The 26,457-nt window shown below is 39.5% G+C and overlaps 1 protein-coding gene across 3 annotated transcripts in view; it reads right to left on the reverse strand.

Annotated features, from left to right (window-relative positions):
* The window catches only part of LOC122787231 (cAMP-specific 3',5'-cyclic phosphodiesterase 4D-like), a 1,697,022-nt gene that overhangs the window by 108,507 nt on the left and 1,562,058 nt on the right, over window positions 1–26,457 (reverse strand). For all 3 annotated transcript variants that reach the window (XM_044053831.1, XM_044053830.1, XM_044053832.1), the window contains 3 exons: window positions 21,258–21,427; window positions 12,931–13,029; window positions 106–270 (listed from right to left, as the gene is read on the reverse strand). In XM_044053831.1, the coding sequence (XP_043909766.1) occupies window positions 106–270; window positions 12,931–13,029; window positions 21,258–21,427 (434 nt within the window). The remainder of the gene's footprint in view (window positions 1–105; window positions 271–12,930; window positions 13,030–21,257; window positions 21,428–26,457) is intronic.

The following is a 26,457-nucleotide window of genomic DNA, read 5'->3' on the forward strand; positions in this document are numbered from 1 at the left end:
AAATATGGCCAAATGATTCTACCATCTTGATATGTTCTTCATCTCTAACTATGATAAACGAAGTACGACTGCCAATGACAATACAAGCAAATCTTACTTTCTCACCTCTAATGCTGGTGTAGATAAAAGCACATGTGTTGACTGGGCCACATCAGCAGCGTGAATGTTATTGTGGTATGCCACATCTGCATGGTAATGGTCTTCTAAAGTCATCATGTAGGTGATGAATGTGTCAGCTGGAATTCTGAAGGTCTTCAGAAGGTCCCGCTCCTAAAACATGCAGCAATAAGACAACTTTTAATGAGGTTTTATATCATGGCACATAAATCTGCACATACATTAGAAGTAACATTCTATAAAGTTGTGTGGATGAGGAAAAAAAACACAGAAAAAGATGGCGCAAGCCAAGCCTCACAAAAACAAAGCAGCCGTGAACAACACCAGAGTGCAGACATCTCCAAGCACAGCCTGTCAGCACAGCATCTCAACTATCACTTATTTCTGCTGATACTTATTGTTAGTATTAGGATCGACAAGTATGGTCTTATCTCTGCAGTGGTGTGTTCCAGATATAGACTTTTATACAGACCTCAATCAGACATTGTCTTTCAGACCTGGAGGAGGTCACTACTAATGAACCTACAAGGAAGAAGGTATAATGACAATCCCAGAAACTTTTCCAAACAGTTTATAAAGAAGTTGGATAAATGAGTATTAAGGGGTGCAGTGATCTTTCATTGGTGATTAAACATGCTCTTTAAAATTGCATGAGCTACAAAGTATGATTTATTGACTTTGGTTGATATACAGTGCCCAGAGTTTAAACTGCTTTTTATCACTCTGTGTAGATCTTTAATACAATTTTTATGATCGGTCAATTTATTTTTGTAATAAGAATAGGTGTCATTTTTCCCATATCTCATGGTGCAACCTTTAGTTGAGGTCAGTATTAATGCACCATTTGTAGATAATACGGGAGAGTTTTGGAATACTTACCAAAGCAATTGTATTTACCTACTTTACAAATATCAGCATACTTAGTTTTCAAAAGCACATGTACCACTTTTTATATCTAAGAAAAATACTCCAGAAAGAAATGCCTATAGTGCAGAGCACATGGGATACCCACAGTAAACCTTTTGGGATACACATATACTGCCCCCCCAACCTGCTGCAGACTGTAGCTTAAGGAAATTATTTTGTCAAAATTCCCTTAAGGTGCATCAATTCTTCAGTGAGTGCTTTGGATCCTTCTTCAAAGGATGCTAGGATATTCAAAAAGCAAAATCATCCATTAAGAAATCCTTTCCAGTTTCTTATCTAAATAAAGTAGATCCTATGTCAATTTGGATACACTCCACTGTGACTCTCTCCATGATATTACACAGGGTACTGGCAAGACTGATAGGTTAGAAAACTGTTTACTTCCAATGTGACCTGCTGTTTTAAACTGGAACTGCTATACCTTAGGCCAAATGCTAGCTAGGAACACCGATTCCTTTATGTATGACTTGTAAAATGTATTACTCATTCAGTTATCAAGTGATTTCTTAAGAACAACTAAACTGCTGGACAAATGAATATTGACCATGAGATCATTCAACGGTGAAGCCATTCTGTTAATACTAAATGTCTGTTTAAAATTAATTTTACATATTCTGATACTGTAACTCATATTATTATGTCTCAAGGCCCTGTTCTTTGAAAAAATTTCCTCAACAAAAATAGCCTGGTTTTGAAAAATATTATATGCAGATATTGCTCTTTCTCAAATATATCTGTAATAGACTAAGTATAACTTTAGATGTCTGCATTTACTCTCATAGCCAAAATTCTTAACTGAAGCAATTCTTTAGTAAAATTTCTCTGTACATCTTCTAACATATATCATTTTCCTTGAATGTACTTACAAAACACTGTTATATTCTAAGATGGTTCTTGTATGCTACAATGTTATTTAACAAGATATAAATGGGTTTAATTTGGAGTTCCTAGACTCTGTACATGAAACTTTCAGCAAGATTGTCTGGTCCCACATGGAACTTAAATTTTAATTTTATTTCCGTCAGCAGTTATCATTTTGTAGTTGTCCAAAGAATGTTTCTCCTTGTCATAAATCTTATTGCAACGTTTGCCCAACCTTTTCTGCAGATATATTCTTTCTGTCATTGGACTTGGTGTTCACTTTGTAGTTTACCAATAACTTGTTACATATGCTGTTTCTTCTTCAATATTTTTTGATGTAAAGTACAGCATTTACTTCTTCACAGTTTCCACTGGTAAGGCCTAGGCAGGACAATTTAATTATGACTGAGTTGGAATGTATTACTAAGTTAAAGATGATGGGGTCTATATTATATGTTCGAAGAGACTTTTCTTTGAACATATAATCATCGACACCTAAAGAGCAAATGCTCTAAAGCACGAACAGCCACGTCTGCAAATTTTTTCCTCGGGGGGGAAAAAGATTCAGTTGGCCATTATCGGGAATTGCCCTTTTCCCCAATGTAGGGCAATCTCGGAGTTGGTATATTTAGTTGGGGGGGGGCACAGCCCCCCCCATGTCGGGGAGTGTGGGGGGTGAAGCCCCCCACTTGATTTATGTATTTGTATATGTAATTGTTTTTGGACAAACAGTTTGTTAACCTATAACTGCAGTTCAAGATTCCTGTTACTCACAATGGGATACTGACCTCGATTTAAACTAGCTATGGGTGAAAAAGTTTTACCCAGAATGGGGCCAGCTATATGGAATGATCTACCATCAGCTAATAAAAAACATCAAAACCATTCAAACATTCAAAACTACTCTTAGGTAACACAAAATCAAACTAAATACAACTGTTTTTGTCATACCAGCTAAGGTAAAAGATAAATGTGTCATACAGCCTTCTATACTATTCAAAATCTGTGCTGACTACGTGTAAACCCTCAAACACAGTTCTCAGCTAAAGCTTATATAAATGAACTGGCTTCATACATGTCTAGAGTGCAATCACCATGTCCAAAAAATATTGCACTTTATTTGTATAGTCTCTTCTGCAATTGTCATTTTGCATACAAAATCCTGTGATTGTAAATATATGTACTGTAAGCTGTTTAATCTATATCAAAAATAATCTTGTCACGTTTTTCATCTTACAAGTTCTGTAATATCTTGCTATTTGTTTCACTGTTCTGTATTTCACTGTTATTACAATTGTTGCCTATGGGCTCATGTCACGGCTAAAAAGGGTCTAAAGACCAGGTCACCTACCTGGTTATCAAATGTAATAAATAAAATGCTGCTGAGTTGGTGCAGAAACACTTAACCCACGTCAGGTTGCTTGCACTTTCTCCATAGTTGTAAGACAGTAAAGTTACTATATTAAAGTTGTTGTTTTCTTTTTAATTATTTTACATTTTTTTCATTGATAGAGGGAGATATTTTGTTTTATTCTTGCAGATGGCTTGTGTCCACTTTTAATGGATGCAGTGCTACTTTATGGTTTTGTCACTGAACCTAAGAAATCACACATCATACCTAAAATGCCAATCAAAAAAGTCATTTCTCAGCTGTAGGAAACATACGTCAGGTTTCCACTAGCACAAACACAGCACAGGCTATCTGTGACATTTCTGACAGTTTATCAAAACTCTCTAATGGCTATGTACTGCCAAGCACACATCATCCTGTGGTGCTGAGCTGGATTACTTCAGTCTTGACTTGCTAACAGGGTGACACTAAGTCACTTAGCCAAGCACTGCTCTTGGGCTGCACCTGAAATGAGGCACATTACCTGGTCAACAAATAAAAAAAAAATAAGTAACCTGACCAGACTTAACTCACTCTTCTCTTTAATCCAGTCTTGTGGCACTCATCTTCCCACATACAGATAACACTGCATAGACAACAGCTCAGAGGTTTTGAAACTGTGTACTAACTCAGGAGGCATAACAATAAACATTATGCAGGTAACCAATACATCTCTCCATTAGCTGGTATACTTCATAACAGGAAGCTCATAAAACAAGTCAAAGAACATCTTTTTCTAAACTTCAGTGCAGCAGTCCCTGTACATTGCTTTCTTTTACATCTCTGATACACAAGAGGTAGTTTCTGAAAATCCTCTACTGCACTTAATATAAGGGATACTGCATAAGTGTGAAATAACATGAATCTATAGATACCGCTACTAAACCACAAGTAAAATAATTTAGCATTCTTGTACTATTATAGACTTTTTTATCTGTTATCTGCCACCCATTCTCTTTTCCCTATTTGGGGACACCTTTCAGACAGCCATCAGGGTTTATCTATAGCCCCAATTACAACTCCTCAGTGGCAGCTACATGAACTGCTGAAGTACAATCTACTATACTGGCTCAGTGACACACTGCTGTTTCCATTCATGCATCAGTTCTATGCACATGGCTGTCCCTTGCACTCAGTGCTCGTTCCCTGATTTCTAAATAACGAAGCACCCCCTCATCACTGGCAGACATTACCATTACCCTGTGATGGGAAAATGGTAGCTAATTCCTCCCTGTGAGCCATTAGCATCTGTGTCTCTGTGCAAACCCAGGTCATGTAGGCCACAGTCATGTTTCATTCCTGTACATCACAGATCTAAGGAAGCACCTCTCTATACTACGACATACTATGTTGGACAAAAGGTGAATAATTTAATACTCACTTTTTCTGTGACACAGTATAACCATCACCTACACATAAGGATGGCAGGTCAAGTAAAACAGCCTTGTAGAGATGTGAAATGATCACCTATGTGGACACCCTGACTTAACCACTGTTACATACACATTCCGTTCAGCTTTCTGACCAGTGCTGGATTTAAATAAGACTATTTGCAATAAGTACAGACACCTGGTTATTAAAGTAAATAAATTAATTCAGCTGCTACTAAAACTCCAGATGTACATCTGAAACATTGAATGTATTTGTATTTAATAAGGCTCAGTCCACCCAATCTATGCTTTATACAATCACCTTGACTTCTTTGACCTTTTTCTTGTATTCTTCTCAATTTGACAAAAATGTATCACAAAAAATGCATTACTTTAACTGTATCTAAACCATTTAAACTGAATCAGCAGACTGTTCATCTAGATAAAATATGGAAGAAGACACTTAAAATCAATTTTTACAGGAAAAAAGTATCCATTTGTGGAGGTACTCATACTGAAGAAAATGAGCCTGTAAAACAAATGCACATGGATAAATGTATGGAAAACAAACAAGATAACACAAACAGAAGAATTTTTTTTCAGTTAAGTAACTATTCAAAAGTAAAGAAAGCTAGAAAAATTGATAATACAGCATCTAAAACACTGAAATCTCTGGCATGATAGTGCTGCTATCAACATGTATCAGTATGTCTCATATGGACTGCACCAGAGCTGTTAAAGGCTGAAGGAGATAAGGGTTCAAAAGCAGGTGTCCCAGCAGATTTTTGCTCTGTGTGCAGGGTACAAAGACTCTTCTATGTTAGCAATGGTGAATAGGGAAAGATTATGCTTGCACAGAGGCAATAACAGTGGTATTGTCTGCAACTTCAATGAGTTCAGCGCTGATCAAATGTTATTAGCTATAGTTTTATAGCATAGAGAGCTTCCACTTGTGTTATTGTACTAAAGAGACAAAGGAAGGTAGGGGAGCAAAGGATGCAACATGACTTCTATTGAACTATTATACTTGTGAGACATCAGTATCTCCATTTCAGGGAGAAAAAGGAAGAAAATCAGATCTCCCCCAACTGATAAATTTCATATTACTGACTACAGCTTTGTTTTTATATTCATTTTTATGTTATTAATACTGTGATTTTCAATGAGAGTCTAACCATAGCACAACTTAGGGAAAACCAACTTTACCTATGGTTATAAAGATATCTTTAGTCCACCAAACTATAGTGCAGCTCACACTATGCTCAGACCAATGACATGTTAGTAATGCACCAAACAACACCGCAAATTCTGCAAAGTAAATTGAATTGATGCTCAGACAGGATGCTTAAGAGGTGTTGATCATAAACTGCTTACAAATGTAGCATAAACCAAACTAAATGACTTAATTTAATGTGAGTCCATAGCAGTTCCACAGTTACCAACGCTGCCATACAGTGTCTGGTTATTCAGTTCAGTTGTTGACCTGAGAAATTTCTTTGTGAATCTGCAAATCTTTCTCTGTCTGTGTGCGTCTGTGTTGGTTTTCACTTACTGATTCAGCTTCCTCCAATATTTCATAGACATGTCATTAAAAAACTAGTGACCGTTAGATTACTTGTACATATGCATGTCAAATGAGAGTGCATGAGTGAGTGAGTGTGTGTGTGTGTGTGTGTGTGTGTGTGTGTGTGCATCCTGTTGTATACTACCAATTTATCCAGGACTACATTTTTGCCTGGCACCCAATGAATATCAGGATAGGATCCAGTTTCCCTTGTATCCCTAAAATGCTTTTTGCTGTTTCCACCAAGTGACTTCTCTTCTGACAACCCCCAGTGTTGGAATTTAAAAAGACAAAGGATGTTGGTGCTGGGACCAAAGAGACTTCAGATACCATTGTATCTTTCTCATGTGGAGTTTTGCCAGGGGTATGATGAAAGTAACAGATGCCATGAGACCAAAAATACTGAGGTATTCCCCTCGCAGTGATTCAAGTCTGAGTTGAAAATTTAGAAACAGATTTAAATATCTATTTTTTTTTTTTTTGTGGAAGAATAGCTCTTTGAACTGAGGTGCCTAACTGACATCCAGGAATACAGTCCTGTGTGAAAGACTCAGAAAAGACTTCATAGGATCATAGGAAGTTAATAGGCTACTGGCCCTGAGGCCCTTATAAGCCTAGCCAGGAGTTTAGCCCATGTCAGCACCAAAAGTCCCTGTCCAGCAGGGACACAGGTGGAATCCCAGGGGTGTGTTTTCTGTTTCCCAACCAGTTATCCAGGTTGCGCTTGAGAAAGGATAATGAGGTACTCAGCTTGACATGGAGAGGGAGATTATTTCAGATGGGGGAGTCTCTGGGACACAAATCTGTCCCGCCAACTATTCCTACTGATGTCACAAACTAGGTTGAGGTCAAGCATGTGGGTTACTCGAATGGAGCTTGACTTGCAGATATGCAGCTTTCCCATCAAGGCAGGGTCTGAAACTGCTTTGTATGCCAGACAGAGGTCACCTCTGAGGAGTCTGTATAAAACTGAGTAGAGGGACAGGGCTTTTATCCTAGTGTATGGTAGATGCTTGAGGCCCTGAATTCTCCTGGTGAGGAACCTCTATGATCTCTCCAGCTGCTGCATGTGCTTTGCAAGGTACATGCCGAAGGGAGCATTGTACTCAATAATTGGCCTTATAAGGGAAGAATGCAGGGATGTTATGACCTCCTTGTCCCTGGATGAGATACCCTTATTTGTGAGGTGGGCCATGTAGAACGCTTTCCGTACAGCGGAAACAACATGGTAGTCAAAAGTCAGGTTGCTATCATTCTGGGTGCCCATATCCCTCATGATTGATTGCATGCTTAGGACATTGTTATTAATGTGATAATATGTAGGGACATCACTCTCCCCAAAGGGGATGATGATGCATTTTTTGGATTCAGCTTGAGGCCATGTTTCTGGCACCAGTCATTTGTTTGGGTGAGACCCTCTTGGAGGATGTCCACATCACTTGGGGAATTGATGACCATGCCCAGCTTGCAGTCATCTGCAAACTTGGTCAGCCATAGCCCACTGGTTTTGGCCTGCATCTCAGAGAAGTGTATCCCGAATAACAGAGGCCCCAAGACTGATCCCTGGGGTATGCCACTCATTATGGGTCTACTGCTTGAGGTGGCTTCCCCTATTTTGATTAGGTGGGTTCTATCAGTAAGCCAATTTACTACCCATCTGGTAACATATGGACTGATGCCTAGTTGAGAGAGTTTATCTAGTATGTACAAGTGGGGAAACGTGCCGAAAGTTTTGACCAGGTGAAGGTAGGCGGTGTGCACTGTCTTCCCCTCGTTTGTGGATTTGGTGACTGTCTCAAAGGCATCAACCAGATTTAACAGACATGACCTGCCCCTGACAAAGCCAGATGTGTGGGGTCAAGTGCTTGGAGGTTGCCAATGTCCCTGTTAATGAGGCCCATGATAATCTGTTCCATGGCCTTGAAGATCAGGGTAGTTAGGCTAATGGGTCTATAATTTCCTGCATCAGTGGACACTCCACCTTTGTGTAAAGACATGACAGTGGTTGTCTTCCACTCAGCTGGGACAAAGTCGGTACTCAGGCTTTGGTTGAATAGGGTGTCTAATGGTGCTGCAAGTTCATACCTAAGTTCCTGTTGGATGCAGCCTAGGATGTTGTCAGGTCCCATGGAGGCTGTATTTTTTGCCTTTGAGAGGGCAGTGATGATCTGTTCCCTAGAGATAAGGAGGGGGCAGGTACTGGGGATGTCCAGATTTGCTGATGGTGGGGACAGAGGGGTGAAGTTTTTGCTGAATCTGTCACTCAGTAGGTTGGCTATATCTACAGCATTTGTGTATGTGGTGCCCTTGACCACCAGCTCTGAACAGATCTGGGTGCTTCCTTTGAGGTTGTGGGCATGTGTGAAGAAGGCCTTATGAATGTTTCTAGTAGATGTGGCCAATTTGGACTTGAAGTTGGCTTTAGTGGATTTCACTAGTGCCCTTTTTGCTTCTTCAGGCTAAGGAGATATTGCTTCCAACCTGCTCCTTCTTGGTCCTGGACAGCAATTTTTTTCCTTTTGTTATATAGTTTATTTATGGCACATGTCCACTAGACAGGTTTACTCTTCTTTGCGGAGGATGATTTTGTCCTGTCGGGTATTCCTGATTTCATGCATCTATATAAATGTCCGTACTGTACTTTGGTGTACTTTGGACATTGGTTCCAGTTCCCACTGAGGGGGAGAGGGCTGTGAAGCTATTTATACCATCCCTCAGGAGGTTGTAATTAGCTTTGAAGAAGTGATTAGGGAAGAGCTCTGCCTCACATGGTTGGTAAACCCATTCCAAAGAAGGGGACTTCTCTGAGGCACATACCTGTCCCTCCAACATGTTCTATTTAGGTCCATACTTCTTAAACTCTTAGCATTTGAAATCTGGACAAAACCTAAAACAATGTGGGGGGGGGGGCAAAGGCCCAAAAATAGGGACACAGTTTAAATATTGTTCTTATAAACTTTGAAAGATGATAACATAACAGGATTTGTGTTAACATGCATTTTGTGAAGGAAACAAAAGTCCAGAATTAAAATGTATGTCATTATTTAGTGACTACAATCCTTAGTGATCTGCCAGAAAATCATACATTTTATGAGGAGTGGACCAAAAATATGAAGCAAAAATCTGGACCTTTGAGAGCTATGTTTATGTTGCAAGCAAAGTTTAATTCCCTTGATCAAGTAATTCTGATACTATTCAGTTTTGAGACATGCAAAAGCTCCGTCAGACTGAGATCCAATGTGCGCCAGGCATAGATCACCTCTCAACAGTCTTCAACTTTTGAATGTTCTTTTGGAATCCCAACTTGAGTAAGACATCACTCACCCTAATGAGAGATTCCTAATGCTTTAAAAAAAAGGCTCTGCAAAGATAAGCAAGTCATCTAAATATGGAAAAATGTGGATACCATGTAGCCTAAAATAAACAATAATTGTAGCTAGACATTTTGTGAACACTCTTGTTGCAGTGGATTGCCCAAAGAATAAGTCTGAGAATTGATAATATTTTGCGTGTCTGGATCACTTAAGAAACACCTGAAGTCTGGATGAACACAGATGCAATGATAAACAATATTTTAAATCTAGTGTTACCAGAAATCTTGAATAATGAAGAAGAGGTAATAGGTTGAAAAGTGACCTTAGTTTGTAACAGAGCACCATCATTAATAGGTTTAGGAAAGAAAGAGCCAAAACTGGCCCCCTTGTATTTTATTTTCTGGCACTAAAACATCCTAAATACCCTTCCCCCATCTGGGAAGTAGGAACTGGTTCCATCAAATCCTGGGACAGCGTGGATGAATGATTACCCCCTGGAAAGAAGGAATGTCTTCCCACTGCCATGTTTAACCTTGATGAATGGACTTTAGAACCCATTTGACTGAAACTATTTATTGCCAAAAAGAAAAGTGGAGATTCAGACTTACTGGAAGGGAAAATGGGCTACTAGGGTGGAAGGGGATCAAGGTTCCTTAAACACTTATTTTGACTTGGGGGGGTTGGCATAATGATTAAGATACTTGCCTTACAGACAAAAGGTGCAGGGTTTGATTCTCACAGGGGTTAACTGGCTAGGCTTAAAATGGCCCAACAGGGCAGTTAATCTAGTACTAATCTATGAACCTTGGTTTTGAGAGATTCAATTTTTTTTTGGAACACCCATGCCACTTCTTTTTAAACATCTGTTTACCTGCTTTTTGTTGAGACAGTTTACTTTGTTTTTTGTCAAAACTGGATGAGGGGGGTTAGAGGATCGTTTAGAAATTTTGGAAAAGGAAGGCTGACAAACGTTACAGATTCCCTGTATCAGCTTACCCCTTTCAACACAGTTTTTGATCATTTCTGCAGCAGGGGGGCAAACATGAAATCTCTATCTAAAGGAGAATTTAAAACCTCATTTTAAGCACATCATCTGCATTGTTCTGAGAATAGCAGACAAACTTTCTCAAAACACTACCAGTGGCCACAGACCTGGAAGAAGCATCAACTGAGTCATATACACACTGCAAACAATGAGGAGCAATTTGTATAACAGAAGTAACTAAATTATTTAAAGCAGATTTTTCCTCACAAGAAGAAACTGTAGACAAACCATTTCATACTTTCACAATTAGCCAGAACAAGCTAAAGTATGAGACTGACAATACAACAATCTGAAAATCAAAGTTGCACAATCATATACTTTTTCTCCATACTTTCCAATAACCTTCCCATCCTTGTCAGAAAGAGTAGGACTGGAATTAACTAAATGTTTAGCAGCAGGAGGATTACCTAAAGATATAACTTCTGGGACAGGTTTGGGAAGAGTGTGCAAAAAAATACTGAGGAACTTTATACCTCCTATCTGCCTTTTTAGGGCAGCTGGCTGGCTATCAGGAAAATTACTGGCAGTATCAGACGCATCTTCCAATGCTGACAGAACTGGAGGAATGGGTGAAGGTTCTGGAAATTCCTTCTGTAACAGCTCACAGTATTTTCTGAGAGGCTAAAAAACCCCATTCTTTTCCTATTGAAAGCACTGGCACATTCAGGAAACAGACTCAAAGAAAGATCTAAATCAGAAATCTGAAGGTAAATCCCTCTGTCTTGTAATCTTCCTGTCCAGATTCAGAATTTTGAATCTCTTTGGGAATAAAGGTATTCTTCTTTCTTTTACCAAAAACTACTTTATAAGCAGGATCAATAGACTGAATTAATCCTGAGCCAGACCCAGTAAACTACTCATGCCTAAAGAAATTTGAGGAAGAGGAGATGCATTTAATTTTTTTGGTTTTTTGACAGGAAAAATGGGGCTGACAGAGTTATTAATTGCACTGCAGCTTCTCCAGTGTGGGCACAACATTCAGACAAAACAGAGAAACCTTCTATGTTCCCTCTCCCAGGGCCAACAAGAGTGGCTCTCCCTTGCCCACTGAAGGGATCCCAACAGCTACACAGGATGTGGCTAAACCCTGGTCCACAGTGGCTGTAGTTGATGCAGCAGAGGGATCTGGGGTAAAAAAAAATGAATGGTCTGAGGTAAAACTAATGGCCACAGCACAGTCACCCACCTGCAGCTGTGGCAAATTAAGAGCCTGCTGGGGTGGCAAAGGCTGTTTGCTTAACTTCTTTTTGTGGCTGGAAGAATGACTGACCATAAACCAACAATGTGTTCCATGGTCAAGCCAAAAAATGGTGCTCCTTTTCCAGAGAAAACAAGCAGCAAAAGCCAGTAAAACGTAAAAGTCTTTAAAAGCATTTTTTTCACATTAAAACACAATAAGAAGCACTTCAAAATGCTTTGCCATCCCAGAAAGTAAAACAAACACACATTCTTCACATCCCAGAAAGTAAAACAAACACACATTCTCCACAGCAAAATGTTTTTTATTACTTTAAATAATTTTTAAATTGAAAGGAAAGAAAGAGTGCTGTCATTTAAATGTTCAATATAGTCTCATGACAGTCCATTTAAACACAAACTCCTAGCTTTAAAATATTTTTGTCAATGGGAAAGCATTATTAAACAATCATTTTTTCTTTAAATTAATGTTTTTTCTCCAAAGGGAACTTATCTGCCAGCAAAGGAACAGCACAAGCTAACTCTCAATCCTTGAAAGCATCAGAGCAGCATATTATTCAGCAGCAGGAATGCCCTGAAGGGTTTGGCACCCAAACTTGTCTTCAAGTCAGCTCAGTTTGAGCTGAGTGATGGTTTGGGCATATGGAAAGTGCCCTGAAGCTTTGGAAGCTGGCCAGCTGTTATATCCTATGCAGGATATAACCCATATAGCTAAGGCTACTGCAGTGCTGATCAATACAATGTTTAGGGTTAGAGAGTGGGAGGAGGATTTTAGGTTTAGGGAGCAGGAAAGGAGTTTGAGGGTTATGGTTAGAGTTCTGGTAGGGCTATGCAGTTTAAAGTGACATGGTGTTGGGAGGGCTAAGTAATTACAGCAGTTTATATTATTGGGCATTAGAACACTTGCCTTTTTGAGCAAGTGTGTTGTGAGCTAATAGCACATGAACACTTGTGGTAGATCCATATAGCAAATATAATCAAGATGACAAACAGATATACTCATTAACAAAGGATCAGGATTTCAGAGCAAAACTGTGAACAAACAGTTATCAGTCGCTGTGTAACTAACCACTTATAACTATTTTGCTTGTGTTTATGGTTAACATGCATTTGCCCTTTAAAAGAAATACTTCAAAAGTATCTACCTGAAAAATTGCATACATGATGACTGTCAGTGGTCGATTTCCAGCATGCTTTCCTATCTCAAAGATACCAAGACCCCATTTGTTGATGTTTTCCAATTCCTAGGTGGAAAAAAAAGAGATATGAATAAAATATATGAAGAATGCTCATCTCTTCACTCAGAAATATCTTACTCTATGAAATTGTAGAAGAAAAACATTACTTAAAAGCAAAACAATGATGGAGTTCGACAAACACAGACCACGGTTTCAAATATGGAAACAGAAAAAACATAAATTGCAAGATATGCATTCTTTACATGGCCAAGCACTTAACATTCATTTATGATTTATGAATCATTATGCACAGACACATACACATGCACAGTCCCAAAAAAGAATAATCGGCAGTGAAAAGAAGTAGGTTTATTCTAGACCTACACATAAAACAACAGAACACTGTACTTACAGCAAGCATAATGACATCTGGCATCCTCATCTTCAGACAAGTGTAATCTATGGCATCAGAATGGTTCTGACTCTACACTATTTGGCTACACCTCCTGATACTTTGGACACTTCAGTTGACTAACAGCGACAGTCACTCTTTGTATCTTTCAGAATCCTTACGCTAGAAGAACTATATTCTTTGGTGTTAAACTTGCTCAAAACTTCACCTAAGGGCCAACAAAACAGAGCTGCAGTTTGTTATGCACAAAAAAGAGCCTACATGCATTCATCAAGTGGCCCATTTTTATGAAGATCAAAAGAGGCTGCCGGTTAATGGATTGTGATTTGGTGAAAGCAGCCCTCAGAGTAACAAGTGGGTTCTTTGCCTATGTGATAAACTGAGGGGCACCAGTCCAGCCAGACAGAATTTTGTAAATAACTCTATGTCATTGTAAATATTAATATGATCCACAGGCTGGTTTCACAAATGTAAGAAAACTGTGTTATGTGCTGAGCTTCAAAAATGTAATCACAGTGCACCCTGCTGGAAGAAATCTGATAAGTAAAGAATTTTACGACTGTGTGTGATCTCAAGCTAGGAGAGAGGATGTCTGCAGCTGGAAATTCTTTCTATTGTCGTAAGACAGAGATAATTAGTTTCCACATGTAAAGTATCTTTTATTGCTGTGACTTCCTGGCAGCTGCAGATCACAAAGAAATGTTAACTTTTGAGCTCTGCTAGCCTGGGAACTAAATCAGAAGTGACAAGAATGATGCAATCTGAAATGACTTAGCAGTAATGTGTATTATCAATTTAATGACTATCTCAGAAAGAAAGAAGTGCATTTTGTATTTTGTTCTGAAGCTGAAAACAACTCACCAGCACTGTGCCTTGCTCTGTAAGTAGGATTTGGATCTTAGTATTTCTCTTCGAGATAGATGGGAATACAGCAAGATTAGTCTAGCTGTTTTCTACATTTATGTCAGACTGTCCTACAATGTTGTTTTAAAGTATTTCCTGAGATTTCTAAACTCTCTGTTGTCACTGTGTTGAATTAATGAGTATTGTCTTGTGTTTTTATTATTTATTATTAAATATTTTAAACCTTTTAACTGTGGCTGTTTTGTGTAAAGATATTTATGCTCTTAGCATACTTGCATGTATTTGGTGATACTGTACAAGCCACTCCAACTGCCTTGCTGTTCGACACACCTACAAATTGGATAATAACACTGCACAGTAGAATTGGTTACCCTTTGGGAAAGGCCTTATTAGTAGCTGATAGGTAGTGGTTGGTGGCAGTGATTTCTACCTTATTGTCTGGGCAGAAGAGGGCATAGCTAGTGAACCTGTGCCAGCCTTCCACAGGAGTGTCTGTGTGTTGTATATAACTCGAATCATAAAGTGTGTGTGTGTCAGCTACTTGGGCAGGGACATGCACTGGTTGAACAGAGAGTGTGTTGGAGGTTTTGGCTTGACCATTCGGCTGAGATCTGAACCCTACAGCTGTGCCAGTGGAAAGTCTTATTGGGGATCTGGAGAGAAATGGGGAAAGCAGTCCCAGACTGACTGTGATCTCTGTGTGCTCTTAAGGGAAATTGTACTTTACTGTGTGTGTGCTTGTTATCCTCCCCAATGTGGACACCCCTCACTGGTGTTAGTGGTAAGGACTGAGGCTCCTTGATTACTAGGCCAGTGCACGGGTGTCACAGCCTATATGAACAAAACAAATGTAAATAACATACTTCTTGGGATGGGTAACTATTTATCATATACAAAGGACTAAATCATGTTAGTTTAGAAAAAGAAACAGAATAAACTCACTGCAAACTCATATTATGAACTAGTTGTCATCTTGTTTACACTCAGGGTAGAATTCTTCAAAAAACTGTTACAATCTATGCCTTTGTGAATGCATTTTTTGACAGCAGTACTCTACAACAAATGAAATAAAGAGAGAGAGGAAGCTTGGAAATGCTTGGCCCACTCATGCCTTAGTATACATACCCCCCACAAAACCCTTGGGAACCAATACCTATCTATGTAGTTACACTTCCCAATAAAATTTGATAGGTATTGGTTCCCAAGGGTTTTGTGGGGGGTATATATACTTAGCCATGAGTTCCCAACATTTTTAAGCTTCCTCTCTCTAACAGAGACCTAGATGCCAGACTAGGGTTATACTTACGGTTGCCCATCCACTGGTCCAAATTTTGCATAAGTACAGAGGTGAAGCCAGTTCTAAAGAAAGGGGAGCCTCTGAGACACATACCCACTAGCATGTCCTATTTATATTGCAAGCAAGGATTAGGTAATTGACTCAGGTGTGGTTTATATAATAAATTGAAAGTTTTGTACTGTAGGATTAGGAAAATCAGCTTAGGGACTATTTCCTAAATCTCTAGTACAACTTACTTAAACTGTTACAATCCATGCTACGCTCCCACATATTTTACATTCACAAACACATTTACATACACACACACACACACACACACACACACACACACACACACACACACACACACATAGATGGATGCAATAGATTAGGATGAGGTGACCATTTCTTTGTGGATTTTGAAGTTGGTGTTCCATATCATCAGTGATCATAGGAAGTTACTAGACTAATGGCAGCAGGACCCTTACAAACCTAGCCAAGTTCAAGCCATGTTCCCAAGGGAGTCTGGTTGAATCAGACACTAAAATCAGCACCTTTTGCCTCTGTCCATGAGGGACACAGGTGGAACCCCTGGGGTGAATTTCCAGTTTCCCATCCAATTGTCCAAATTACACTTGAATAGGGCCAATGAGGGGCTTTGTTTAACATGAACAGGAAGAAGCTTGTTCCAAAGGTGGGGCAACCTCTGTGAGACAAATCTGTTTCTCCAGCAAGTTCTCTTGATGTCACATGCCAGGTTAAGGTCCTTTGATTGAGTGACCCATGTGCTACTTGACTTGTGAATGGGCAACATTTCCGTTAAAGCTGGGTCATAGGTTGTTCTGCATGCAAGGCACAAGTCACATCTGAGCAGTCTGTACAACACAGAGTAAAGTGACAATGATTTCAGTCTGTCCACATAAGACAGATCTTGAAGACCCTAAATTTTCTTTGTAAGAACCACTCTGGTCCCTTCAGTTAATTGCTGCAGGTGTTTGGAAAGGAACATACAAAAGGAGCTTTGTACTCTACTATTGGCCTGATGAGGGAAGAGCACAGGTGAGTTATAACCTCTTTTTTTCTGCAGGCAATACCCTTACTTATGAGATGAGCAATATAAAATGCTCTTCTTACCACTGTGGAGACATGGTGATCGAAATTAAAGTTACTGTCAACCTGTGTGCCCAAATCTCTCACCACTGACTGTGTGCTTAGGGTATTGCTATTGATGTCGTAGTTTGAAGGAACATCACCCTTGCCAAAGGGGATGATAATGCATTTTTTTGCATTAAGTTTAAGACCATGACTTCGGCAACAGTCCTTAGTCTGCATAAGACCTTCTTGAAGAATGTTGACATCTTTCAATGATTGCTCCCTGTTTGCAGTCATCAGCAAACTGTTTCAGCCACAGTCCTTTAGTTTTAGCCTGTACTTCAGAAAAGTGGATTCCAAACAGTAGGAGTCCCAGAACCAGTCCTTATGGAACACCACTGATTATGGGTCTGCTGGAGGAGGTGGAGCCCCCTATTTTGACCGTATGTGTTCTATCAGTGAGCCATTTTGCAACCCACCTGACAATATACGGGTTGGCACCCAGCTGGGTGATATTGATTGCAGGAGTGTAACACAGTAACTGTAATTATCGCATTTTTTTTCAATGGTCATGTATGTTGGTGTTTTACATTAGAAATTGTAATATGTGTGATAGATGTGTAGTTTACAAGCATCTATATTAGACTTGTGCATTTGCTAGCATAATATTTTATATAGCGTTTATGATACTGTTACTGGTGATCATCATGGGTCTTTAGCATTTTTGTGTAATGGAACTTACTAGCAATATTAGAATGAAGAAGTATTTAGGATTAGGTAGTGCATGTAAGGTTAGTAGTGTATGTTTTGACAGTGCAATATTTGGCTTGTGATGTTATATTATTTGTGTGGAGGTGTACAGCAGTGTTTGTAGTTGAAGTCATTTCATTACGTAGATCACTGAAAAGCTGAATCCTTTTTTGTAAGTATGTAACATTTACATTACTGTTTGCAGTACTGTAAGGTACTTTTTTGTGTGAGTTGTACATATGGTAAGTCATAAGCACGTATTTAGAGAGATGCAGAGTCATAGTCAGAGAGATAATGCTCCTGATACACTCATTTAAAGTTTAGCTAATTTCAGAGTGCTTACTGTTGTGCCATTAAGGTGAGAGAATACATTTTCTAGGAAATGTGGTAGAGTTTCTTTGGTGTTACACTATCACTTTTAAAAGATACAAGAGATAAAGAACTTCCCTTTTCATCTTCAAGCTTTTATTCAGTTGGTTCTGTTGGATCGTTTTATGGTTGTGTGAGATCACAGTGGAAGTGATATGTTACATATGGAGGGATATCTACATATGTGTCAGTCTGAGGAGAAAGGGGAAAGTTTACTGGGAATGCCAAAGGACAATGGGTGGTAAGTGCCAAGGAAGAACTAGAACTCTTTTCACAAATAAGGGTGAGCAGCTCATCAATTTTCATCCACATCATCATTTATCAGGTGCAGCTGTTGTTAAGTACAGGTTACCATGTCATGTTTAGATGAAAGCTTTGGAGTCTAATGATTCCTCAGTGGCGATTGAGGCAGAGTCTTATCAGAGACTTAACAGGGATGGTGCACTCGTATTTCCTAATCCTACATGTATGTCTGCAACAGTGAATTGTTTATGCAACAATGACATAAGAAAGGGTCACATAGTCCACTAACTTCGGAAAATTTGAATGCTGCTGACTGCCCATTAATGAATGGATGTTACATTTATAGAAAGCCATGTGACGAGTAAGAGAAAGTACTAATTTTTTTGCAAACAACATCTGAGGATATTCAAGACTTGTCTGTGTGTTGGATATAGCTGGTGATTGGGACTTTAATGAAAAAAGGTAAACCTTTGCTGAAAATATATACTACTCAAGGCTGTTTTAAAACTGATGGACATTCCAGAAGTTTTCAATTCATAACTTCTGTATATATTATTATAATCTACTTATAATGCTATGTGGAATGCTGTAACTGAGACGATTGCAGATTTTGACATCACTGTTAATCCAGAATTTACTGTGCGTGTCTTTAAATCAGCAGAATTAAGAGTGTATTTAATTTTCCATCTACAAAAGTGATGGACTGCTTCTTTCACTTCATACAAAACATTCGGTGACATGCTTACTCACTGGGTCTGTCACATTTGTATGGGTCTGATGTTAGGTTCCAAACAGCTGTGCAGCAGCTAATAGCGTTAGCCTTTCTTCCTTCATCAGATATTCCTTCTGTGTTTCAGAGGTTATGTAGCTTGCTTCCAGAAGGAGCTTCTGCCCTTTTGTTGTACTTTGAGCAGTATTACGTTTTTGGATGCTTAACGAAGTTTGTGACAATAAATGTTGATCTTCCTTCCTTATCCCCTTCTTTTATTGCCTTTGTTATTTTGGTTTGATGTGCATACTGTTTGCTTGCCTAGAACTCTAAATTTAGTGAAAGGATGGCACAGAAGAGTGAAGTACTTATTAAGACACAGTGTTACTGACTTTTACGCAGCAATGGATTACTTAGTTAAGGCACAAGCTTATGTGATGAAATGCATATATGCATTTCATCAAGTGGTGTGTTTTCTCCTGTGCATAAAGTATAGGAAAAGGAGGAGACTTCATTTTGTGTTGTATCACAAGAGGGAATATGGATTGCTGGAGTTTTTTTGAATACTTGATTTATCACCCTATGTTTGAAAAGTTTTACTTACAAGGAGTTGTGAGTTGCTTGTAGGGAATTTGACGATTAATAAAGTTGTTTTTCTTTCAGCTTTTCCCGGTTAGGGGTCGCCACAATGGAACTCGGGTCCGCTAATTATTGGTAGTAGATTTTTACAGTGCTGAGGTGCCAGCTCGACGCCCAAACTTCAACGAAGGCACGCCCATTCACGCATGTCTTTCGAACGCTACTTGACCACGGGTAGGACATGCAGACTTCACAGAGAAGGTGCTCCAGCCAAGAATCGAATGGGAGAACCTCTTGCTGTGAGGCGGCAATGCTACCGCTGCACCACCACGGCATTAATTTGATGATTAATAAAGTATATTTGTCATATTCCACAAATTGAGTTGGAAAGAGTTCTCTCGATGGTTTATTTTTTAGATTATTTGGCGTGATGATTTTTTTCATTTTAAATTGCTCATGATTCAAAAGACTATAGCCCCCTCTACATATATACATTCATACATACACACACACACACACACATATATATATATATATATATATATATATATATATATATATATATATATATATATATATATATATGGTAAACATACAGACGCAGTAATGCACACACACATAGACATATAGGTATACATATATACACAGCCTAATGGTGCACTCTTGATAAAGGTTGTAATAAAAACATGTATGTAGTAGGTAGCAGTAGCTAGCTAAACTGGCACCCTGAGCAGTCACCAGACTGACTCCCTTTCAAACTTAAGAATAAAAACAAACTCTCAAATTAAAGAGCATATTTAAAAAAAAAAAAAACAATATATCTAATAACTACATCCCTGGGATATCATCAAAGCTATTAAAAGCCAGACAAACCATTCATTTTTTTCAACTACTGCTGAAAACTAAATTAAAAGTTCACACACTACACAAATGAAATACAGACACATCATCAAAAAGCACCCTATCCTATATAAAACAAACTCAAAATCTGCACGTAGTTTAAAATGAAAAATAGAGTAAAGCAGCGATTCATATAAATGCAAAAAAATAATAGTAAATAAATCACTTTGCTCACTGTGCATACAAAATGCACATAATTCAACCCCCAAAGAAGCAATATGTTTAAATCAAACCCCTCAGAATTAAATTTATCATTAAAATGAAGACCCTTAAACTTAAAAATACAGGAATAAAATCTATTTTTCATTTAACAGATGTCTCGGCACAAATCAGGAAGTAGACATCCTGTCTGTATACTTAGCATGTACACACTTCTGTACCTAAACAGCAATGGGATGAATAATGTAGTCTGTGACACTGACATTGTGGCATTAAGTGAGGATGGCCAGGGTGGCAAACAGGATTTTGGAACTGTAATTAAACTAATCCCATAAGTATAGCACATCCAATCCCAGAAAGTCATAGACAAGACAACCATTTTCTGTGGCTCTCTGAGTCCAGAGTTCCTCTATATTGTAAAATGTAAACCACTTTAACTGAGATTTTTTTAATCCACTGCTCGTTCAAGCCAACCCCATTAAATAGGTGTAGTGAGATTATGACAGGTGAGTGGACTTGAGAACCATTACTGCTACTTGTGGAGGGCAGAGTTCACATGTTTGGTCCTAACTCACCACTGACCTGCTAAGATGACATCACAGGAAGGGCATGCAATGAAATTAACACTATGACAGAACCATAAATGAACCGCAGCCCTGATTTCACTAAAGCTAGTTTTCCACTTCAAGCAAGACCTCATGCCCTACCCATCAAAAAAGGTGAGCAGGGACTGGTCTCGTAACTTCCCTTCCTCCCATGTCAGATAAAGCAGCTGTCTGAGCCACTGACTGAACTTGGTTTATCCGAGTTGTGGTTAGGGCTTTACCTCTCTATACCAGTAAAGCTAGCAATAATGAGAAATTCCTGCCTAGCGAGTCTTAATTAACAAAACAATAAAAGAAAACTGCAGTTAAAAAAAATGTATAAATTCTGGCACCTACCTTTGCCAGCAGTCCCTCACTGTCAGTTTTCACACCGTAGCGGGGGATGCTGCTATTGGTCAGGCTGGTACTATGCGTGAGCTTCTTTACACCACTGATCTGGGACATAGGACGCTTCTTCTTCTCTTCTTTTGGCACAGGACATGGAATTTCTACTTCATGCTGTCTTTCTGTAAAGGAGAACAGTTTCATAAAAAGGTTGGTGTCATATATGTTCTGAATCCGTGCTGGTATCATAGCTACAACTGCCCAGTTTCTTCATTTAAAATAACCAGTTTTCACCAGACTGATACTGAATTTACTGTTCCCCATAATCAGCTTTCTATAGTTAGGTGTACTGTGTAGAATACAAAAATGAAATAATCTCACATGATAAGCCCAGTTTCATAAAAGCTAAAATGTGTCTGCACATCCTTAAACAATACAGTGCATCACAAAAGTGACTTGAATATCCTACTCAGAAATGATAACTAGAGTCATGCATATTAAGTGAATTGAGTCCAGCAAACCAATCAGCTACAGCTTAAAAATAAAACAATACAGTGTGTCACAAAAATTACTTGAATGCCTTGCTTAGAAATGATAATTTGAGTCACGCATATTAAGTGCATTGAGTCCAATAAACCAAGCAGCTACAGCTTAAAACTAACAAGTTTATCACCATAGCACTGGTACGTCATACAAGCTAGTGCAAACTATGAAATATTCAGAATACTTCAAGTTTGATCTCTAGTGTATGCTTGCTTTCTTACAAACATATCAGTACAGTGTTACATCTGCAAACTATACATGTGAAATCAGTGGACCAAAAGGAAAAAAAATATATAGTTCTCTGAAAAGTGGTCAGTATCATAGGCTGTAGCTCTAAGTATAAGATGGAGCTAAATGCTAGTAGGCGTCCTTTGACTTGCCATTATGAACAGTAACTAACGAAGTATGGGCCGGAATGAAGTAAATCACAGTAGAGCCTTCAGCCACTGCTTAATGAGGCAAATAGCTCTGGATTTTAAAAACCGAAACTGGTCTTTGAATATAACTATACTGGGAGGTCCCTTCTATGTACAGGAATTCTAACTCTTCCTGTTTTACATCAGCAACTTTTAAGAAAAAGAAGTTGTGTACCTACCATAATGTTCCATGTTTGTTGTCCTTCATCTCACCTTCTTTCTTGCTGGTTGGGTTCAGAGCCGATCCTCAGCTCCAACTCGGCCGACATACAATAGCTCAAAAATTTTACTGACTCAAGGCTACCCCTTATCCCAACATGCCTAGCGGCAGCTACCCAGATCTCGTTTGTAATAGCCCACACTAGACATACGTAGTAAGAAACATTTTTTTTACTAAGCTCTTACACCAAGGTAGGAAGGGAAGAAGAAAGGACAGAGTATGGTTAACCAACCTGGTATGTCAGCAGGAAACTCAGCCAGTCTAACCAATAAAGAACTCCAGGAAGTAGGAAGGGGGGGGAACGCAAGAAGGAAGGCGAGATGAAGGACAACATGGAATGTTAGGGTAGGTACATTTATTTATTTACATTTGTTGACCAGGAATGTCTGACTGGACGCAGGTCCATTTTCAGCAGAGGCCTGGGAGAAAAGCTCCACAAATTAAAATATTGCAGACATAGTTACAGATGAAGAATCTTAGCAATTAAAATATTACAAACATAGTTAGAGATAAAGAACATAGTACATTCAGTAGATAACTAGCATCTGTTCCATCCACGAAGTCATAGCAGATATTAACAATTGTTACAGTAAGAAGTTACTGCCATATAACAAGTAGATAGGCATGGAAGTATCAGAGCTTGCTGTAATCAAAGGTAGTTTGTGGGGTGGAAGAGAGGTAGTGGGTAGATGGAGTGGGAGAAGTTAGAGGGGAGAGTTACAAGGGCATAGCCAGCATGTTTTTAGGTGCACTTTAAGTAAAGCTTTGAAGTGGGTGCATGATGGTAGAGAGGTTATTGTGAGGGGGAGGGTGTTCCATAATTTGGCTATAGCGCTGGAGAATAGTGCTTCTCCAGCAGTGTTATTGGCTTTAGTAACCTGTAATTAATTTTTGTTGCTGGATCGTAGTGGTCTGGTGGTGAGATAGGGTTGGAGTAGATACTGGAGGGATGGGACCTTTAGAGGATGGTTAACCAATTTGTGGGCAAGTGCGAGTTGATACCATTGAAGGAGGTGAGGGAGATCTAGCCAGCCTAGTTCAGTAAGTGAGAGACAGTGGTGACTGTGGTAGGATGCCCCGGTGGCGAATTTGGTGATTTTGTTGTAGCAGGTCTCAAGTTTATTTAGATCACATTGCCTTAGGTTGGTATATATTGGAGAGGCACAAAGTAGGGTGGAGATAAGGTGCGAATTTGCAAGTGAAATCCTAGCTGCTTTGGTGATGAGTTGCTTATTTCTGTATAAGGCTCCTAGTTTTTGGTGGACTTTGTTTATGGTCATGGATATGTGAATGTCAAATTTGAGACTGTTGTCTTTATAACTTCTTTATGTTATGTTGTCCCATCTCGCCTTCATTCTTGCTGGTTGGGACCATGTCCCCAGCAACTGGTTCTCAGGTGGCTCACTGGAACAAGCTCTTCAGTACCGTGGAACCAAAGAATGCCCTATTCAGGGAGACCACATCCACTTTGTAATGAGAGATAAAGGTATGAGGATTTGCCCATGTCGTTGCTGCACAGATTGAATCTAAAGGCAATTTAGATTGGAAGGCACAGAGGTGGCTAAGGCCCTGGTTGAATGTCCTCTGGGTCTTCCTGGAAGCGTCTTTTTATGCAAACCATATGAATAAGTGATTGTGTCGGACAGCCATTTTGATAAAGTCACTTTAGAAACTGGATAACCTTGCTTATTGTCAGCAAAGGATATGAACAATTGGGGTCTATATTAAATCAGTGAATGCTGACTTATTGACCCCATTTAAGTGAAAGCTTACAATCCCGAACACTTAGAACAGCGATTTTTTTTCCCAGGGAAAAAAAATCGCTGTTCTAAAATAGAAAAAAAAAAGTCAACCTTTAAAACATTACATAAAGTGGGGCTGTGTCCCCCACAACCCCCCCTACTTAAATATACCAACTCCGAGATTGCACTACAATTACGAGAATGGCAAAATAATGAAGGCAGCCAAGTGATTTCTTTCCCAGGGAAAGAATTTGCTTATATGCCATTTCGGTATTTTGACATTTCATGCTTTCAAGTTTGATCAAGACACATTCGAAAGAATGCATCTTCAGTCATATAATAGGGAACTGAACAATTGGTCTGATTTTCTGAGATCTTTGGTTCTGTGTAAATAAAAACGTAACTGTCTATGAACATCCATTTGGAGTAATCTATACTCTGCTTGTTGTCATAATTTGGGAAGAACACAGGAAGCTCAATGGACTGATTTAAGTTATACTCAGAACAAACCTTTGCCAAGAAGGAAGGATTGGTCCTTAAAGAGACTCTGTCTTTGTGAAAAATGAGATATGGCGGGCGAATAGACAAAGCGTGTAATTCAGAAACCCATCTAGCTGAGGTTATAGCAACCAAGAAGAGGGTTTTCCAAGATAGGAACTTCAAGGGGCAAGATGCTGCTGGTTCAAAAGGGGGAAGAACCATTGAAGCTAAAACAAAGTTTAGGTCCCAGGGGGTGGGAGGTTCTCTTACTGGGGTCCGTAAAAGTGTTGTACTGCATAAAAATGCTCTATGGGACATAATGTTAGAACCCAAGTCTCCTACATGAAAATTGGAGATGGCAGCCAGTTGGACCCTAATAGTAGCTGCAGCTGCCCCTTTTTCAAAGGTTTCGGCTAGAAAGTCAAGAATCTTGTGAACAGGAGCCATAAAAGGATCAATGTTATTACTTTTGGCCCAATAAGAGAATCTCTTCCATTTGCTAGTGTAAATCCTCCTAGTAGTGGGCTTGTGGGAGGACACTAGGATGTGTTGTACAGCAGGAGAAATGTTTGGGAGCCTAGCTAAGACTGGGAGTGGAGTAACCAAGCAGTCAGCTTGAGAGTTTGAAGGGATGGATGAAGCCCACCTGGCTGGTACGTCAGGAGGTCCGGAACTGGGTTCAGTATCCAAAGCTCCAGCTGAATGTGATGGTGAAGAAACGGAAACCATAACTGATGAGGCCAGTAAGGAGCAATGAGGATGAGTTTGCAACCCAACGATTTTGCTTTTTGAAGTATCTTCGGAATGATAGGGAAGGGTGGAAAAGCATATAGTAGTCCCGGAGGCCAATTGCAAACAAGTGCATCCCTGGGTGACTGTCCCGGAGGGGGAAATAGGGCGAGGTAGCTGCTGGATTTGTTGTTTAGGGGAGTGGCAAAAAGATCTGGCTGGCCCATATGCAGAAAATCACATCTGCAACTTCTTGCTTCAGGGACCACTCATGAGGCATGAGGATAGCCCTGCTGAACCTGTTCGCTATCACGTTGGATTTTCCAGGAATGTGTGTTTGAATCAGAAAACGTTGGGAAGACATCGCCCATTGCCATACTCAAACTGCCTCCCAACACAAGGGGTAAGATCTGGTTCCACCCTGCTTGTTGATGTACCATACCACTGACATATTGTCTGTCTGGATTGCAATGGTCCCTGTAGGTAGAGAGTCTTGAAGTGCTTGCAACACCAGAAGCACCACTCTCATCTCTAGGACACTGATGTGCAAATGGTACTTGTGAGCTTGCCACGTTCCTTGGACAGTCCGTCCCAGATAATGCCCCCCACCTTATCTGGGGAGCATCTGTGGTCACTGTGGCAACTGGATACGGGTCTAACAAGGGTCTGCCCAAAGTCATCTGGGGGTAGACCAGCCACCATAGTAGGTCTTTTTTGCAAGATTCTGTTATCAAGATCATGTGTGACATTGGCAATTCCTGGAAAGACCACTGAGTGAAGAGAAGCCACAGTAGAATCCGCATGTGGAAGTATGCTAAAGGAACTAGCGTAATAGCTGCAGCCATTGAGCCCAGTACTTGTAAGACTTGTCTTGCCTAAACTCTCATCTTGTGTATGACAAAGGAAACTTGTTGATGAATGGTTGACACCCTGTCTAGAGGCAGTTTTGCTATCATGCATCTTGTGTCTAAGTCTGCTCCTATAAAGGTAATAGACTGACAAGGCAACAAGGCAGACTTTTTGTAGTTTACTGTGATGCCTAACTGGGAACAAGTTTGGATTGTGTAGTCCTGTGCTGTGAT

This window comes from Protopterus annectens, chromosome 13.part0 (genome assembly GCF_019279795.1).
Source record: "Protopterus annectens isolate FY-2018-M chromosome 13.part0, PAN1.0, whole genome shotgun sequence".
NCBI classification, from domain to species: Eukaryota; Metazoa; Chordata; order Ceratodontiformes; family Protopteridae; genus Protopterus; species Protopterus annectens.